This window comes from Coregonus lavaretus (assembly GCF_964263955.1).
Source record: "Coregonus lavaretus genome assembly, chromosome: 14".
NCBI lineage: Eukaryota > Metazoa > Chordata > Actinopteri > Salmoniformes > Salmonidae > Coregonus > Coregonus lavaretus.
In genome coordinates, this window is record NC_140001.1 from 13944775 (window position 1) to 13965494 (window position 20720).

General features: G+C 43.1%; 1 protein-coding gene across 1 annotated transcript; it reads right to left on the reverse strand.

The window, feature by feature from the left end:
* Window positions 1–1599: 1599 nt before the first annotated feature.
* On the reverse strand, window positions 1600–18475 carry LOC311141273 (pescadillo homolog). Its single transcript, XM_084176543.1, has 15 exons — window positions 18307–18475; window positions 17633–17712; window positions 17234–17387; window positions 16977–17086; window positions 16603–16774; window positions 16139–16228; window positions 13146–13262; window positions 12739–12816; window positions 12441–12530; window positions 8804–8934; window positions 8057–8182; window positions 6020–6204; window positions 5511–5641; window positions 5165–5350; window positions 1600–2292 (listed from the first exon to the last, which is right to left on the reverse strand). The coding sequence occupies exons 1-15, from the start codon at window positions 18328–18330 to the stop codon at window positions 2209–2211; spliced, it is 1758 nt and encodes a 585-aa protein (XP_084032669.1). The 5' UTR covers window positions 18331–18475; the 3' UTR covers window positions 1600–2208.
* Window positions 18476–20720: the final 2245 nt, after the last annotated feature.

Sequence of the window (20720 nt, forward strand, 5' to 3'; positions counted from 1 at the left end):
AGAGAGAGGGAATGCGAGGGAACGAGAGAGAGGGAACGCGAGAGGGAATGAGAGAGAGGGAACGCGAGAGATATAGAGATGGAGAGGAAGAGATGAAGAGAAAGAGAGGGGGCAGGGTATGGGCTATACAGAAGGCTATTGAGAGCAGACACTAGTCTGAGCTGCAAGCTGATAGGAGGGGTAGCAAATAGTATAAAAAGAACAAATGCAGAGAGCCAAGGCACAAAGACCTCGATTGTGCCAACTTCTCCAAGCCTGCTGTTTCACAACAGTACTGTTCAAACGTTTTTTTTAGCAAGCTTTGCATATACTGTAGACCATTTTTCATGAAAATTGGATGAATAGAATAATATTAAGTTATAAGGCATGAGAACCCATGGATTATCGTAAATAACACACAGCTAAGGGCTGTTATTAGGCATGACGCGACGCAGACAATAGATTATTGTCCAAATAAACTGAAAAGACATGGGTATTGCATTTCATGTGGTCTTTGTTTTGTGGCGAATACAGTACATAATACATTCTAGCCACAATCCTTAATTCACTTCATGCTGAGGGACGGCTGGAGAAATGTTACCATTCTCAAATTAAAGGACCAACAGCCTATTTATATTTTGAAACTATACATTATGGATTGTGCTTCTAAAAGCTTTTTCTATTCATTATGCATTTTCAGTTTCAAATAGAGGGCCGATTACCTGTCAGACTAAACCTACTTCTGGACTAAAAAGCACTTCAATGGAAATTTGCCTAGCTAGTCCTTTGGACCCGTGAGAATATGGAACACTGTATTTTGTACCACTACCGTCCATTCAGCAGCAGTACGATGTCAATAGAGAACGACCATACGAGTCCATTTGGCTCTGGGAGACGGGATGTGACAATATGTGGTCATACAGCACTGACCATTACAGTAAGGGAGGTGGGCACTGTTTACCCTTTCTGCACACTGTAGCCCTTCAATCCAGAGGGATCATACTGATCGTCCCACCCACCCACCAACCAGTCTAAACACAAGCCTTTTGTTGAGCGTGGGGCACCCTGGCGGGCACACGCTCCAAGTGCCAGGCTGAGACTCGGACTGGGCGGGCATGTGTGGAATGCAGATGAGGCATGCTGGTGAGTGGGGAGGTCGGGGGTCAGTCAGTGAATAAGGAGATTGAATAGCGGGAGGGAGGGCATGACTGGCCTGGTCTCTGGCCCACTGAGATCACAGCATCAGAGGGCAGTCCCTTGTAATCACCACCCACAGGCCAGGACAGTGGACCACACTCAGCCCCCACCACATGCCTAATTTACCCAAAGCGGGCCAACCCAAACTGTGCTTTCACATCATGGTTTCAGCAATCAGGCCAGCTCAGGAGAGTGGAAAAAGCTAGAGTGGTAACATGGCACCCTCAGCCTCTGTCCACGCCACAGTCCTCATGATGTGGCGTCAGATTCCACCTCTTTGGTATCAGAGTTGGTCTGACGGTGCCACCACCAGCATATTTGAAACCCAGAAGGCTGCTCAGACAGCACCAATACATTATTTGACTCCCAGTGAGTGGTACAGTGAATAGAAGGAAGTCATTAACTACAATAGGACACAGACTTAAACTTCCATAATGGAAAGTCTTGAGAAAAGGTTGTAATGTGACAGAAAATAAGAAAATACATTAAGTTCACATGGGTAACTCAGCGTTACCCTATGCATCGCAAAGAAGTGGGCCACTTTAAACAAAACAATTTATTAGAATTACACATCAAGCAAAAAGTGTCCTACCTCTTTAAAAGTATACAAAAAAAGTATAGATTTCATACAAAGTTAATTTCCCTGATGACAGTGGGGCTTGTCGTTCATGTTATTAGAGTCATTAACAGTAAATTGACAAGTTCTTCTACTTAAGTACACAGAACCCCATTTAATTACATATTCAATATATTTAAATGGGGTGAATCAGTGGAAAAATCTTTGTGGAAAAAAAGCAGAAATTCACCTCACAATGGTTGACGAGGCAGGGTGGATAATATTTTGCAACAATGTGACTCCTCCAGCATTTCTACCTGCCAACATTCGTGACAAATGATACTAACACTGATCTCAATCTCCATGGGACCAATTCATACTATTTTTTCATAATAAACCCATGAGTTTCATGAGATTGATGATTGACAACCATACAAATCAAAAGCAGTCCTTGATGAATATCCACTGTTAGGTGGCTACAGTTTCTTGGCCTTTTTCTGCTTCTTCTCTGCCTTGCTGGCGTCTTCGTGGGCCTTTCTCTTGGCAGCCAGTTTGTTTGCCTGCGAAGGGAAATCCGATTGAGTTAATGAACAGTGGAGTGACTCTAGAATTCATGGGTGTGCAACCAAGGTCACATGCCCTTTAAAGGATTTGATAGATTGTAAATTACTGTTTTATATTACCTTTACCATTTTATATCATTATATATTTTTATTATGAATAGATTGTTTTTATATCCTTAGAGATAAAAAGTACTGTTAGGCAATGTTCCCCAAAAAAATTTTAGGCACTGAGCAAATTTCAGGTCTGCCGAGCGCAAACTTGAACATTGAAAATTCTGTGCGACTTCTGGCGCACGTTTACTGTTGACACTGAGGCTGTACCCGCTTTAAGTTACAGTTTTAACAGTGGTCAAGTAGGCTACTGTGGCTATTTGATCATAATGTTGGCTTACCATAAAAATAAAAAAATTGAGAAAATGCATCCCATAACATTTTAACATGGAAATAGCAGTTCTATCATTCAGCCTACAGTAGCAATGTGTGGTGTTCAATGTAGGCCTACAGTCTATGAGACTTTTGAAAAAAGCATGCAGGGCTTGACATTAACCAGCTTATCCACTTGTCCTTCAGACGAGGAGGTGACTGAATGTTGTTGTTGTGTTTGATGCAAGAAACAACTTTACCAAATAAAATGCATCATTATTCCCATACCATTACTACAGAGAATCAGAAGAATTATGCTACCTTCTGCCTACTTAGCGTATTCAAGCCTGTCTCAAAATACAACACTACCCCTTTAAGACAAAAAAATAGCTATTTATTTGACTCACTTTTCAAAGGGCTAGAAATGCACACGTTTTGTGCTCTTGTAGGAAGCAATCACTCCCCCATTGCTGACTACAAATTATCAATAACTGAGCTAATAACTCACTAACTAGCAAAGGATATGAACAATTGTGCACATGTGGCTAATGTAGCTCTTGAGACCGCTCATGCTTTAAACACAGTCCAGTTCAAAGTGAATGGCACAGATCCATATATGGCAATTTGCATATGGGCCTAATGCCGCTCTGATTGGTACCTACAAGAAAATCTCTCGCACAGTTAGTTTTGCATAGTTCATTTTGTTTCAGTATGGTTACATTGAAAGTGGCTAATATCGCATTGATTCAAGCAAAATTCCCACAGTAGAGAGAAACGTTGATAGTGTGAACTATCAATTCTAGAAAGTTGAGTGAAGTTCAATCTCGTGCTCTGCACGGGCTGATATTTCTTCTGCACGGCAGTCCGAGAGGAGCTGCGCACGCAGCTTAGAGGGAACATTGCTGTTAGGTTCAAACTCTGTATCAGAAGACTTATGGACTGTAGTAATGTGTACTCCCAATAACTCAAGGCCTCTCCTTACTTTTTATTTGTAATTTTTGTTTTTACCCGTTTTTCTCCCCAATTTTGTGGTATCCAATTGGTAGTTACAGTCTTGTCCCATCGCTGCAACTCCCCTACGGACACAGGAGAGGCGAAGGTCGAGAGCCATGCGTCCTCCGAAACAAAAACCAACCTAGACGCACTGCTTCTTGACACAATGCCCGCTTAACCCGGAAGCCAGCCGCACCAATGTATCGGAGGAAACACCGTAAACCTGGCGACCGTGCTGCGCCTGGCCCGCCACAGGAGTCGCTAGTGCGCGATGGGACAAGAACATCCCTGCCGGCCAAACCCTCCCCTAACCTGGACGACGCTGGGCCAATTGTGCGCCACCCCATGGGTCTCCCGGTCGCGGCCGGCTGCGACAGAGCCGTGGCACAGCTAGCACTGCAATGCAGTGCCTTAGACCACTGCGCCACTCGGGAGGCAAGGCCTCTCCTTACTGATAAGAAGTCCTGTGATATGCACAGAGAAATCCTGGGTGATGGAAAAGTACATCTTTGTGGAAGGGAGGGGGTGAGAGCTAAGGGTATAAGTAGACACTGCACTGTATTGAACGTGTGTATTCAGTTGTTACATCTTCGTTGAGTAAACATTTGAATAGTCACTTGGGAGTTTGGGCTCTTTTGTATGATAAATATGCGACTCGATCGGTAAGCTGTGCTGCGCTGCGCAGGCTACACAGAGAAGCAGCACAGCTGCTAGGGGAAACCGCTCGAGTCGCACAAATGGAATATAATGTTGCGGATAAAATGTTGTGTGTACAACATCTAAAGAACTGCATCATTATACTGAGAGCTTTGCCGTTTCTAAAATGACGTATTTGGGTGTTTTTGGAGCCTTTGTTCATGTTTTTCCGTAGCCCCAATACTGAAGAATGAGCAAAGAGGAAGTCTATTGCGGGTGGGGTAAGTTTCTCAAAACCAGGCAAAATCGCTAATAAATTTTTTTTTACGTGTCTGGACTCTTCGATAACATGACATTTACATAAAAATGTTGAATTGCTTAAAATAAAATAAGTGTGCAAGCTTTCCAGGGCACGGCTATTCAAACCCTGTTAAACATCATTCCTACAGCTCAATAAGTAGGTACTAGGCACACAGAGAGCAGCCTGCTGGAAAGTACACTGCCAGTTTACCCAAAATGCCCAATCGGGTCTGATTCTCTACCTCCCAGTGGAGGCTGCTGAGGGGAGGACGGCTCATAATAATGGCTGGAATGGAGTCAATGGAATGGAATCAACCACATGGAAACCACGTTTGACGTGTTTCATACCATTCCATTGACTCCATTCCAGCCATTATTATGAGCTGTCCTCCACTGCTAGCTCCATGTATATTAATATGGCTGGCTGTGAGACTGGCTCAGTACTGATGGGTCTGACCGCTACATGGCGTGTCTATCTAGTCATCTACACCCACGTACAGACTGGAGATGGAACGCAGTGAGGGAGGCTTGTGAGGTGCCATGCCAGTTAGGCAGGTGTTAAGTGGAGGGGCCTCACCTCTCGGGTCGTCCTCTTCTTGCCAAACATGATCTTGTCGTACAGGTACTTCTCCTTCTTCTTCATCATCATGATGGCCAGACGCTTCTCCTCCGCCTTCTCCTCCTGCTCCAGGCGCACCTTGTTCCCCACGGAACCAGTTTCCCAGGGTCTCACCTTGCCAGGGGTCACCTTCACTGCCAGAGTCTGCTGGGACAGGAGAGATACATCTTAGTGTGTGTCCAAAATGCCACCCTATTCCCATTGTGCACTACGCCAATGCCTTATGATAACAGTGTTGTTTTATGTTGGATGAAATAGGCCATTCAGATGGTCAAACATGTAGAGACTGCTACAATTCTCTCACCTTGCCATGGGATCGCTGATCCTCCATCTTCTTCAGATTCTTCTCCTCAGTCAACTCGTCATCGTCCACCTCATCATTGTCCTCTTCTTCCTCCTCCTCCTCATCATCTTCCTCCTCCTCCTCCTCTTGTACTGAGATTAACATTTAAAAAAATGGTTGAATATTTTAGTTATACACAACATATATCATGCAGGCCCAACAGAAACATGTGAATATTCATCATGCAGGCCCAACAGAAACATGTGAATATTCATCATGCAAGCCCAACAGAAACATGTGAATATTCATCATGCAGGCCCAACAGAAACATGTGAATATTCATCATGCAAGCCCAACAGAAACATGTGAATATTCATCATGCAGGCCCAACAGAAACATGTGAATATTCATCATGCAGGCCCAACAGAAACATGTGAATATTCATCATGCAGGCCCAACAGAAACATGTGAATATTCATCATGCAGGCCCAACAGAAACATGTGAAGCCATGGAGATGCTCAGCTCTTACCAAGCTTCTCGCCTCGCTGCAGGGCCATGAGCTTCAGCTTCTCCGGGGGCACGTAGTCGCCGTCCTTCTCCTCCACGAAGGGCGACAGGTGGGGCGGCAGCGTCACCCCCAGGAAGTAGTCCTCCACGGGCAGGCGCATCTTGGCGTTGACCGAGTCAAACACCCACTGGGGCTGGATGTAGTACCTGGAACAGAACACGACCATCAGACACACCAGCCTGTCTCCTTTACGGACAAGGTTTCTACACAGATACATATCAAACTGGGTTCAAATAATAGTTGTCTTCTTTCAAATACTTGTCTGGAGTACCAGATGGGTGGGGTTTGCACCTTTGGGACTATTCCATTGTGCCAGGTTGGATCCATTGGGATATTTATGCACAGTCAGTTAAGTCAACCCACCATTGAAAGTAGCATTTCAACATTCCATAAAGATTTGAGACCATTTACACATTAGCAAGTTGTGGATGTGTCGTATGCATTGATCACAACAGTCGAATGTAAACACAACATCCAAATGAATGTGGGCAGGAGTTAGCAGGCCCATAATAGAGGCATTATGTACCCTGTGTACAGCTAAGCTCTATGAAGAGGCATAAAGGAAGAGGACATGGTCTGTCACGCGTGACTCTGCCGCCCGCCCCGACCCACCCCGATAACAGGGGGCTTTGAGCGACCAGAGCAGGAAGAGCCCTCTGAAAGGGGGCATTGTGGGGATGAGCTGAGCCCATCTCTGTGGGGGGACTGAAGGAGGAGAACCCCCCCCCCCCCCCACCACCAGAGTGAGCGTTAGCAGCCGGGCAAGCAAACAGAAAGCCTCTGGTCCCTTCGGTCTGTAAGTAGCCTTGGAAAATAGCTTGGCTGAATAGAAATTTGGTGATTTGAAAGAGAGGGGTGGGGTTGTATCAGGGCCGGCGTTATGGCCTGCCCTACCGTACCTCCTTGCCCGTCCAAATAAAATATTGATCATGTATTTGACCGAGACGCGACAGATAGAAGCATAAATCTCAGTTAAAGCATCCGAGCCAGCGAAACAGCGCCCCTCTGTCTCAGTATGTGTAGACCATGTGTCTGATGCTGTTTTGGACCAAAGGAGTATGGCATGTCATACTATTTCTGGCCAGACAGCATCAGATACATGGGCTACATATAGAGGGGCACTGTTTCGCTCGCTCGGGTGCTTTCTCCGGTGATATAGTTTCAGCAGAGAGGAAGAGGCGAAGCGAGAGGGCTCACTCTCGCCAAAATCTGTCCAGTATAAGCCCAATGCTAGTTGATATAATTTTGCACTTTTGCTAGCAATGGGCTGGACCAAGTGATGATTTGATACAATGTTGCACTTCACTAGCAATAGCTCAAGTCAAGACAGATAGAAAGGGAGGCAGACAGGCAGAATAGAGAATTTATCAACATATTTTCTACTGTTTGTATTTGTCGGCTTTAGGACTATGTATTTTACTTGGAAGTTATAGGCCTACTGCTGCAGCTCTGAGTTCTATGCTCTCATTTCTTTAGTCACCAGTGGATCAAAGTGTATCAATGTCCATATGGCAGAGGCTAGTGCTCTCGCCATAGTTGAATTTGAACTTTTAGATGTTTATCATTTTACTTCAGATTTCTATGATTAACCACATGGCAATGATTTTGAGAAACGTTATTATTGAAATAAAACTGTTCCACGAAAATACACATAAAATTAATCATAACTGGCATGCAGCTCGGTAGAAATGGTAGGATAAATTGTCAGCTTCCCAAATTTGAAACTCACAAGCTGCCTATGGTCTTCACTATTACGTCCATAAAAAATATATGTAAACGCGCAAGCGAGTGCCAATATAGGAGGTCTCTTGAAAAAAGACGACCCCCTTATTGGAAATGAAATGCCCATCCAACTGATCGTTCTGGTGCCGGGTCTGGGTTGTATCCCGTTAAAAAATATATATATCATTCATGTCAAGATCTTTTATGAATTGCAAGACATTTGCAACAGCTGTAATGACTGCAAATAAACTGGTAGATCCGTCAGGCCCTGTTCACCTGTTGATGTACTGCTTGTCTATGTCGGGCCTGTCCACAATCTGATGGGTAATGGTCTCGTCAGTCATGTCGTAGGTACCACCGATGCAGAGGGACTTGTCCCATGACACCTCGGCACCAAAACACCTGTCAGACAGAGAGGGATGGAGATCAATAAAAATAAACAATGGTTCACTTCACTCTGTATCAAAGCTCTTCTTTGAGGTGCGTGTGGCATGGAACCAGTCCCTAAAACCTTCAGCTTGCTTTTACTCAAAGCAAGGTGCCATAACATGATCGAGCAGCCCAGACTGGCTGGGGTGTGTGCAATGATTTCTAGATACACACACTAGAGGACAGATAGGGGGCGCTGTGTTGAAGCCACCTTGCCTCCATCTTGGCACTGCCCCACCATTGTAAGCAATTTATTTTATGCTATAGAAATGCATTTATTAATGTCTACATTCGTTTGCGACATTTATTCTATTAGACATCTTAATGCATACTTTTACATTATATTACGCGAGCTAAACATTAATATAAAAACTTTTTCCTTAAAGCATACTTTTGAGATTACTAATGTTACTGTACCACTACAACAACAAAAAATTAATGTAATTGGAATACTGTAGAATTCCATTCATTCCTATGGAGGACTGCTCCTACTGGGGAGGAGGTTTCAAAGCCTCTCGATGGCCAATACATAGCATCAGCAATCCAGGGTTTATATACAACATTGGGTGTGTGTGGTAGTGGGCTGGTTCTCACCTCAGGATAAAAGCCAGTGACTCTCTGGGAACTTCCCTGTTCAGGAAGAATTTGAGCCCCTCGAAAAGCCTCTTCTGGGCTTCCTGCTCTTTCTGTTCCTTCTCTCTGGCCTCCATGTTCTCCAGGTCCTCCTGGGGAGTGGGATTGGTTTCTTCATGTTGTTTACAAACACCTCATCCCTCTAAACCATAGAGGTGTGCTCCCCAGTTTATTCCATTCCAGCCATTACAATGAGCCCGTCCTCCTATAGCTCCACTGCTGTAAACATCACACCCACTCAGAGCAGGGTAAGAAATAGTTGCCTATAAACTGAAAATGTATCGTAGGTCTATCAAACATGTTGCAATAAACAGTACAGGGATGGAATGATGAAACGCTAGCAATTATTGTAGTATTAGATGGAATATAGATTTACCAGATAGGGCCTATGCATTTAAACATGTGAAAGCAACAGCAAACATTTCAACAAGAGAAAAGAAAAAGCACTCTCCACTGGCGGAGTTTGGAGAGTGTAAGTGAAGAGCCGCGCCACAGTAATAATTCATTTTAACAACAAATTCCAAATGCAAGCTTCATATGTAAATTATCAATGTCAAGCAATTGTTACATACCAAAAGAACAGTAGGCCTATGCTAGTAATTGTTGCCCCATTGCTGTTGAGCTTGCAAAGTAAACCGTTAATATTCTTGATCAACATTTTTTGGAGCTGCTTATTTATCATGGCAATCCTCCTCTCCCTACAATTTGACGTCTGCACCCGCCGATCCTATAGCTGTAGAGCAAATCAATCTGTTCGCTAGCTCACCCAACCAGTGTTGATTGACAGTTTGCTGGTCCAATCAGAGTGCGCATTTCACTAGCCAATCTGTTGCAGTTTGTTTTTTTAAGGCGATGCTCCGGCTACTGTCTCTGGCTGCGTGTAGCGTAATCCATGTAGACTCTGTGCCACAAAATGAGTGACAAAACCTGGCCAGATAATTTCAAGTCATCAGTCTCAAGTCAAAGTAGAGTCCCGAGTCAAGTCTCAAGTTATTTTATTTGTGACTCGAGTCAGACCTGAGTCCAAGTCATGTGACTCGAGTCCACAACTCTGCTATTTTCCCACAACTGTCCCAGAGTGTTTAGAATAGGCTATTTATTTCTCGACAAGCTGACCAATAGAATAGGTAAACTTTTCTACTATAGGGGATAGTCGATTGACATAGGCTAGTGATTTTGCTGTTCATTACTCGTCTTGTTGGCTGAGGAAAATTAAATGTGGACAGTTATTTTAACATCTTCAAAGTGCACATCAGAATTTGGTAAGAAGGACCGCACATCGTTACATCCTCAACTTGCATGTTCTGTTAATATGAATTACCATAATCTAAATGTGATTGTCATTCTGAGCACCGTGGGTGGACGCCCTAATCAGGTTTCGCACCCAATGCATATTGGTCCGGCAGATTTCTCAAATGTCCGGTAAATTAAAATGTTGCAGGTCAAATGTTCGGCGCCACATTTCGAACGGAAACCCTGGTTCACAGGTAGCCATTGTTATGTAAATGAAACTGAAAAGTACCCAGGGCCTTGTCTTGGCTCCAGGTTAGAGCAGGTCCGCAGGAGCCATGGCCCAGAGAGACACGGGTGCCAGTCCGCGTAGATGGAAACAGAGAAACACCAGGCTAAATCCTCATTGGAAATGCACCATAATAAGGTGAATGCTTTGGTGGAACTTTTCCTTTCTTTTTCATGTAGCTCTTTAGCAATCATTTAAATGCCTAGTACACAATACATTGGAAAGAATGACCCCTTCTCTGTTGACCTAACATTGATTTATAAGGACATCAACATCAAATATCGGGGATGACTTTTGTATCAGAACTATTCATTTAAGATGAGTGGACATTACAAATAGTTCCTCCACCCACGTCCTGAAGATTTGGGAAAGAAAGTGATTTCTAAATGGAAACAATGAAAGGTGAATGTGGGAGGCATTGGTTCGAACACACCCCTGACCACCTGGTACAGTGGGGGAAAAAAGTATTTAGTCAGCCACCAATTGTGCAAGTTCTCCCACTTAAAAAGATGAGAGGCTTGTAATTTTCATCATAGGTACACGTCAACTATGACAGACAAAATGAGAAAAAAAAATCCAGAAAATCACATTGTAGGATTTTTAATGAATTTATTTGCTAATTATGGTGGAAAATAAGTATTTGGTCACCTACAAACAAGCAAGATTTCTGGCTCTCACAGACCTGTAACTTCTTCTTTAAGAGGCTCTTCTGTCCTCCACTCGTTACCTGTATTAATGGCACCTGTTTGAACTTGTTATCAGTATAAAATACACCTGTCCACAACCTCAAACAGTCACACTCCAAACTCCACTATGGCCAAGACCAAAGAGCTGTCAAAGGACACCAGAAACAAAATTGTAGACATGCACCAGGCTGGGAAGACTGAATCTGCAATAGGTAAGCAGCTTGGTTTGAAGAAATCAACTGTGGGAGCAATTATTAGGAAATGGAAGACATACAAGACCACTGATAATCTCCCTCGATCTGGGGCTCCACGCAAGATCTCACCCCGTGGGGTCAAAATTATCACAAGAACGGTGAGCAAAAATCCCAGAACCACACAGGGGGACCTAGTGAATGACCTGCAGAGAGCTGGGACCAAAGTAACAAAGCCTACCATCAGTAAAACACTACGCCGCCAGGGACTCAAATCCTGCAGTGCCAGACATGTCCCCCTGCTTAAGCCAGTACATGTCCAGGCCCGTCTGAAGTTTGCTAGAGTGTATTTTGATGATCCAGAAGAGGATTGGGAGAATGTCATATGGTCAGGTGAAACCAAAATAGAACGTTTTGGTAAAAACTCAACTCGTCGTGTTTGGAGGACAAAGAATGCTGAGTTGCATCCAAAGAACACCATACCTACTGTGAAGCATGGGGGTGGAAACATCATGCTTTGGGGCTGTTTTTCTACAAAGGGACCAGGACGACTGATCCGTGTAAAGGAAAAAATGAATGGGGCCATGTATCGTGAGATTTTGAGTGAAAACCTCCTTCCATCAGCAAGGGCATTGAAGATGAAACGTGGCTGGGTCTTTCAGCATGACAATGATCCCAAACACACTGTCCGGGCAACGAAGGAGTGGCTTCGTAAGAAGCATTTCAAGGTCCTGGAGTGGCCTAGCCAGTCTCCAGATCTCAACCCCATAGAAAATCTTTGGAGGGAATTGAAAGTCCATGTTGCCCAGCGACAGCCCCAAAACATCACTGCTCTAGAGGAGATCTGCATGGAGGAATGGGCCAAAATACCAGCAACAGTGTGTGAAAACCTTGTGAAGACTTACAGAAAACGTTTGACCTGTGTCATTGCCAACAAAGGGTATATAACAAAGTATTGAGAAACTTTTGTTATTGACCAAATACTTATTTTCCACCATAATTTGCAAATAAATTCATTAAAAAATCCTACAATGTGATTTTCTGGATTTTTTTTTCTCATTTTGTCTGTCATAGTTGATGTGTACCTATGATGAAAATTACAGGCCTCTCTCATCTTTTTAAGTGGGAGAACTTGCACAATTGGTGGCTGACTAAATCTTTTTCCCCCCACTGTAGCTAGTTTATTCAGTGTGTCTCCTTACCCCGTCGGCAGGGAACTGGTCGAGCTGGTTCTCCTCCTCCTCTGCAGTGGCAACCACACGCGCCAGACTGGCACTCAGGGCAGACAGTTTCTGTGGAGAGCATGAAACGCACCTGTTCAGTGTTCCACACACCGCTTACAAACTACACATCTCTACTGCCAGAGGACCATCAAGGTAGGGCAGGTAGCCCACAACAATGAAGAGAGGGCTGGCTGTCCTGTCGTACATATACAGGAATCATCAAGCTAATATAACGTTGACTCATTTATTAATATCATAACAGTGATGAAAGGCCCACCTCCAAGTAGCTCTCAGAGTCCATGGCATAATCCTCTTCGTGCTCTGCCTTTAGCTCTGACTCAGCTTTGCTGTCCAGCTGGAGGGAGGATTGGAGTTAGCAACAGCTCAGACACACAACAATTAGCAGGCCAATGATCTCTGTACACTACAAGACAAGACATGTTCATCAACAGAAGGAACATGATTATTTAAATTAAAAAAGCACCGCTTATGATGTGCAATGGCTGAAATGGTTATCTGGGATCATATTTATTAGTGCACACTGTAGCAAAAGGTTTTGCAACAGGAAACAAAAACAAGCATTTGTTATTGGACAGGTTAAGGTAGCCACTCCCTGTTTCAGTCTGTTTTCTTTCCTTGGTGCCTAATGAACACAACCCAGGTTCAGGCCAGGTGCTGGGGTACCTTGGGCGGGTAGACCAGGTTAAGGGTCTGGTAGAGGCGGAAGTTGATGAAGCCAAAGAGGGTGGTGTACATCTCTGTGAAGGTGGCCATTACTCTATAGTCCACATCTGTTGGGTGCTGGGGGAGAAAGGACAGACAGATTATTATTATTAGTCTGAAAGCTTTTATTGTAGAGTCAATGTTGAGTCCCCATCAACTGCTTGTCAAGCTCCTATAATTTAAACACAATTAACAGCATCAACGTAAAGTCTTTAACCCCCTAATGTCGATGTCTGCACCCCGCAGAAATCTAATTAACATAAAATATATCCCCATAAAAATCCCTAAATTTAAGGTAGAGATGTTTTTTTGCATTGGATCCGTGCCAATCCACCGCATCCGTCTAGAACTTCCGCATCTGCAGTGAAAGAGCTAGAGCAGTGTTTTGTCATACCACATCTTCTCACAAAATCGTCTGTAGCGTCCGAACGGTTTGGCCTAAAACCTATTATGACCCACAATGGTGTTCTCCGTTTTGCTTCCTGGGACTCGTCTGAGTCGGTACAGCCGATCTGACAACTTCTGTCTGTAGCATCCGAACAGTTTGGGCTAAAAACTAATATGACCCCTCTGTGTAAAGGTGAGACTCACGAACATGTTGGTTGTTTTGCTCTAGGACGCCCACAGGCCTCACAAGACTTGTCTGAAGGTCCCCGGGACCAATCAAAAAAGTTAATGGAAGTATATATGGAGACTGTTTAGTGACAAAAATAAGGGGTTAAATACATGTCCCAAACATTTTTCCTGATCTTTCTTATAACTCTTAGATATAGGATAGACACTTCAGAACAAACTTTCTTGGGGGGGGGGGGGGGGACTGATGTTTGTTCCATGTAGTGAATCTGTTATTCAATGCGTTTTTTAAGGGCTAATCAAAGCAAGGACAAATAAAAATGTTGATCAATAAATGTTTTAAAAAATTGTTTTAAAGTATACTTCTAGGGGGCTTAAAATTCTAAATGAATTAGCAAAATGATACTTGGTATGACGTTCTTAAAACAATTCCATATAGCTTAGTAGTACCCCCTCCCTCCCTCCCCGACTTAGACAAGGCTTAGACTCTTATGGGTTAACTTGCCTTAATAAAGAGCAAATGGCAGTATTAGTTCTAAGAGCACTTAAGCATTTCACCACTAAAGGGCTGTTTATAACAATGTCCTATCAACCATTTACAAAGTTGTCACAAACCTGACTTTCCCTGAAACGTGAGCCTGGTTGTCTTTCAAAAGAACCTCATCACTATCTTCTGCAAACAGTCCATCATTAACCTTAAGTCAAGCTCTCTAATCAATTGAAACTTAAATCTCCAGGCCCCAAGAAAGAGATTTGGCAAATATACAGTGCATTCGGAAAGTATTCAGACCCCTTGACTTTTTCCACATTTTGTAATGTTACAGCCTTATTCTAAAATGGATTATATAAATAAAAATCCTCATAAATCTACACACAATACCCCATAATGACAAAGCGAAAACAGGATTTGAATGTTTTGTTAATTTATAAAATAAATAAAAAATACCTCATTTACATAAGTATTCAGACCCTTTGCTATGGGCCTCGAAATAGAGCTCAAGTGCATCCTGTTTCCATTGATCATCCTTCATATGTTTCTACAACTTGATTGGAGTCCACCTGTAGTAAATTCAATTCATTGGACATGATTTGGAAAGGCACACACCTTTCTATATAAGGTCCCACAGTTGACAGTGCATGTCGGAGCAAAAACCAAGCCATGAGGTCGAAGGAATTGTCAGAGTTCAGAGACAGGATTGTGTCGAGGCACAGATCTGGGGATGGGTACCAAAATATGTCTGCAGCATTGAAGGTCCGCAAGAACACAGTGGCCTCCATCATTCTTAAACGGAAGAAGTTTGGAACCACCTAGACTCTTCCTAAGCTGGCCGCCCGGCCAAACTGAGCAATCGGGGGAGAAGGGCCTTGGTCAGGGAGGTGACCAAGAACCTGATGGTCACTGACAGAGCTCCAGAGTTCCTCTGTGGAGATGGGAGAACCTTCCAGAAGGACAATCATCTCTGCAGCACTCCACCAATCAGGCCTTTATGCCAGACGGAAGCCACTCCTCAGTAAAAGGCACATGACAGCCCGCTTGGAGTTTGCCAAAAGGCACCTAAAGAACTCTCAGACCATGAGAAACAAGATTATCTCGTCTAATGAAACCAAGATTGAACTCTTTGGCCTGAATGCCAAGCGTTACGTCTGGAGGAAACCTGGCACCATCCCTTTGGTGAAGCATGGTGATGTCACGTAGGTTGACACATTGCTATGTTTTCATTTATAAAGCCCTTTTACAAAAAGTCCCACTATACCTAACATCTTTACTAAACTTTAGACATACGAGTTACCACACCCAGTCTCACGGATGGTTAACTCTGGAAAGTCCTTTGGTCTCTACTGAGTTAGGTAAATCAGCTTTTAGTTGTTTTCTTGCACCTTATTTGTGGAACAATCTTCAAAATGATCATACATTTGATGTTCTGGTGCCTCTAGGGCAATTCTGGCTGATTGAGGACCTTATTACTGATGAATGTGTTTGTTTTTTATGACCATGTTGTTCTTTCTGCTTGCATTTTGTATTTATATTGATGTGTGTATTTTCTGTAATTTGTAATTCAGGGCTCATCTGTAAAAAATACATTGGTCTACCTGATACAATAATGGTTAAATAAAAAAAATACTAAATTGGGCCTTCAACACAGTGACTGAATACATTTGAAATGGCTCTTTGAGCTGCTATGATGTCACTCATACATGTTTGTGTATGGGTGGTCCTCTGTAGCTCAGCTGGTAGAGCACGGCGCTTGTAACGCCAAGGTAGTGGGTTCGATACCCGGGACCACCCATACACAAACATGTATGCACTCATGACTGTAAGTCGCTTTGGATAAAAGCGTCTGCTAAATGGCATATTATAATTATTATAACTCAGCACTTACATCATGGGCAAACTGGTAGGGCACGATCCAGGTGATGAGCTGTCCAAGAACCTCTGCCTGATAGTAAATCCCCTTGATGGAGATGAAAACCTGCCAGGGAAAGCAAAACAACGTCAAGTGTGCTGCAACTAGATAATATAATAAGCCATTTAGCATATTAACTATCAGTTATTCTCTTGCCAAATAGCATGCATCTCATTCTGACATATCCAATGTGGACTAGTAACCACCAAAAAAGAAAATCACTTTCACAACACTTACAATTATAGGCTTCTGACACTGCTAAGTATACGTGTATATAAAATTGTAATGACAAATCCATTTCAGAGGCTATTGTACCTGTAACAGTCCGTATCATTACTTAATAAATCATGCCTGCACTTTGTCTATCCACAACCTGGAGATTTTCATTGAGGACCAACTCTTTATGTTTGTGAGGACACGTCTGCACTCATCCTTCCTACCTTCCGGAGAGAGCGAGATGTGACTATGTAGTTCATCCACTCTACAGTGAGGCGTCGGCATAGCGTGATGGTCTGGACGTGGCACTTTCCCGTGCGGGCAAAGGTGGAGAACAGGAAGCACATGGAGAGGGCGTCGTCGATGTCACGGAGGGCATCGATGAATGTGGGGTACCTGGCACACAAATAGAGTCAAACACAATCCTCAGATAAACACACATGTAGGACATCCTTTACCAATGTTATGCTGACATGAGCAATAAACAGGGCCCAACACCACAGAGATCCTATTACATTATTATTTTCTATAGGTAATTATATGCTCAACACTGCCGTCTGCTGTTTGCAATTGGCGCTGCAGTGGATTGAGACCTCACCTCTCCTTGATGATGTGGTCCAGTTTATAGCCAGGCTTGTTATCTCTCAGTCTCTCCACCCCAGTCCATTCTGCCTTTCCATAGGCCTTCCTCAGTTTACGCACAAACACCTACCAAAGAGAACAAGAAAAGCCAGCATTACTAGATTTTCACCTTGATTTGAAAATGGTTGACTGGAAAATGTAAATAACAGTAAAAACACACAAAATGTAACAATATCTGTATCTCGTAGTCAAATCAATAGTATAAAACATTACCTTGTACTCTCTAAATTTTCTAACGATGGGCTCGTGCAGGAGGAACCGGATGTCTTTGAGCAGGTAGAATGTACGGGGGGCCGTGGAACCCTTGTTCACCTTCTTCTTGTGCTTGGGTTCATGAGGGTAGATGCCTTTCAGAATGCACAGGCGTCTGTGTGGAACAGTGGATGAACATGCAGAGACTGTCAATTTGGCATTGCAGAAACTGATACCAAAGGCAAGCATGTGATTATATCCACAGCCAGAGTACAGGGCCGTATTCACTAGGCACCAAAGGGAAGAAAACGGACTGAAACAGGGAGGGACAACAACAATAAATACGACCAACAACAACACTAATACGATCAACACTAATAAATACGACCCAGGTTGCTGTGGGTCTGTAGTACTAAGTACCTGAAATCTGCCAGGCTCAGCTGCAGCTTCTTGCGGGCTTTGTTCCTTGTGATGTAGTTGGTGGCAGAGCCCCTCTCATACTAACACAAGACACATGGGTTTACAGTTACTCACAAGACTTGAAGAAAGTCAGACAAATGTGTGAGGTATTGGAGAAACCTATTTTTTAGTTAGTGTATGCCATTCTTATTACTAGAAAACGTGTAACTAGACTTAAGAGTAAAAAGCTTGATGCTGACAATGTTCTGCAAAACAATTATCAGTATTTAGTATTTATATCAGTATTTTTCTCTCTACTGCCAATTTTATGCACCAGGCAGGTGAAGATGTAGCAGCTAGGCTAACGTTACCTAGCTAGCTAGCAGGGATGAAAACACAATATGCATCAACAGCACAAGATTCCAAGACTAGACAGACATGGAAATACAATAGTTGAGTAGTTAGGTACATAGAAGTGTATCACACTAGCTAGCGATTACACAATTAGCTAGATTATTAACGTTAGATAGATGATATGTTATAGCTGACTAGCTAGTAATGGCTAGCTAGCTAAACCTTTTCGGCCTAAACTCATAATTCTGTGCTTAGAGAAACAGCCTGAGCTTGCTAACTTTAGCAGTACGTAGCTAACTAAATTGTTGGATAATTAATCCGACAAACAGTGACATCCTTACCTTCTTTTTCTGTAGACCCCCCATTTACAAAATATCTGTTCGTGTTATTCTGTAAATGTCTTAGATGTGTAGGTCTACTTCTGTAAACAATCATGTAAACACAAGCGCCAAGAAAGACCACCGTGGCTGATGCACGTGTTGTGTGACAAGCATATCTGGTGACATGCGCGGAATGAGCTAACAGGACCCCGACACCTCAAGCGGTCATTTTTAGGCCTGAATATAATTATAGTTTTAAAGCAATTCAACCATTAAAAGGTAAACCAGTCAATGTTTAAACACCGTATATCTATTAAATAGCAGCGAGCTGAATTTCTGAAGGATTCATTCATAATTCATTCAAAAACGCACAGACGCACGCAAGCACACACACATTGATTTGCATTGTTACTCTACAATATATGCACGGTTGAGGAAGAGCGGCAAGTAAGCGTTTCACTGTTCAGTTTAGACCCGCAGTAACCTGTGCACATGACAAATAAACTTGGATTTGATTTTGATTTCACACACAGAGAGAGAGTAGGTACACCTATAGCTCATCTCTTGGCAGTAGTACTGTAGACTACTTTATCACTGACCTCAACCCAGAGTCTCTCAGAGCGTTCAGTCAGCCCACTGACACCCCTGTCAGACCACAGCAAAATCACAGTCAACTTGAACAGAGCAATACTCAATCATGAGGCATCAAAGCCAAAGGAACTGAATAATATTAAGAAATGCTATAGATGGAAGGAAAGTAGTGTCGAAACCTACCAAAAAACAATAAGGCAACAATAAATTAAATCCCTTTTAGACAACTTCCTGGACAAACTTGGCAGTAGAAAACCTAAAGAGTATATTTGACCTCTCAGCTTCCCTATCAAATCTAAAAATCTCTAACAGAAAACCGAAGAAAAGTAACAACAGTGACAAATGGTTTGATGAAGAATGCAAAAACCTAAGAAAGAAATTGAGAAACCTATCCAACCAAAAACATAGAGACCCGGAAAACCTGAGCCTACTCATTTACATTTACATTTACATTTACGTCATTTAGCAGACGCTCTTATCCAGAGCGACTTACAGTTGGTGAGTGCATACATAATTTTATTTTTCATACTGGCCCCCTGTGGGAATCAAACCCACAACCCTGGCATTGCAAACGCCATGCTCTACCAACTGAGCTACATCCCTGCCGGCCATTCCCTCCCCTACCCTGTTCGACGCTGGGCCAATTGTGCGCCGCCCCATGGGTCTCCCGGTCACGGCCGGCTATGACAGAGCCTGAATTCGAACCAGGATCTCTAGTAGCACAGCTAGCACTGCGATGAAGTGCCTTAGACCACTGCGCCACTATGGTGAATCACTAAAACAATACAGAAATATACTACGGAAAAAGAAGGAACAGCATATCAGAAATCAGCTCAATGTAATTGAAGAATCCATAGACTCTAACCACTTCTGGGAAAATTGGAAAACACTAAACAAACAACAACACGAAGAGCTATCTGTCCAAAACGGAGATGTATGGGTAAACCACTTCTCCAATCTTTTTGGCCCTATAACAAAGAACAAACAGCAAAAAAATATGGAAATCTTAGAATCAACTATTAAAGACTACCAGAACCCACTGGATTCTCCAATTACATTGAATGAACTACAGGACAAAATACAAACCCTCCAACCCAAAAAGGCCTGTGGTGTTGATGGTATCCTCAATGAAATGATAAAATATACAGACCACAAATTCCAATTGGTTATACTTAAACTCTTTAACATCATCCTTAGCTCTGGCATCTTCCCAAATATTTGGAACCAAGGACTGATCACCCCAATCCACAAAAGTGGAGACAAATTTGACCCCAATAACTACCGTGGAATATGCGTCAACAGCAACCTTGGGAAAATCCTCTGCATTATCATTAACAGCAGACTAGTTAATTTCCTCAGTGAAAACAATGTACTGAGCAAATGTCAAATTGGCTTTTAACCAAATTACCGTACAACAGACCACGTATTCACCCTGCACACCCTAATTGACAAACAAACAAACCAAAACAAAGGCAAAGTCTTCTCATGCTTTGTTGATTTCAAAAAAGCTTTTGACTCAATTTGGTATGAGGGTCTGCTATACAAATTGATGGAAAGTGGGGTTGGGGGGAAAACATACGACATTATAAAACCCATGTACACAAACAACAAGTGTGCGGTTAAAATTGGCAAAAAACACACACATTTCTTTCCACAGGGCCGTGGGGTGAGACAGGGATGCAGTTTAAGCCCCACCCTCTTCAACATATATATCAACGAATTGGCGAAGGCACTAGAACAGTCTGCAGCACCCGGCCTCACCCTACTACAATCTGAAGTCAAATGTCTACTGTTTGCTGATGATCTGGTGCTTCTGTCACCAACCAACGAGGGCCTACAGCAGC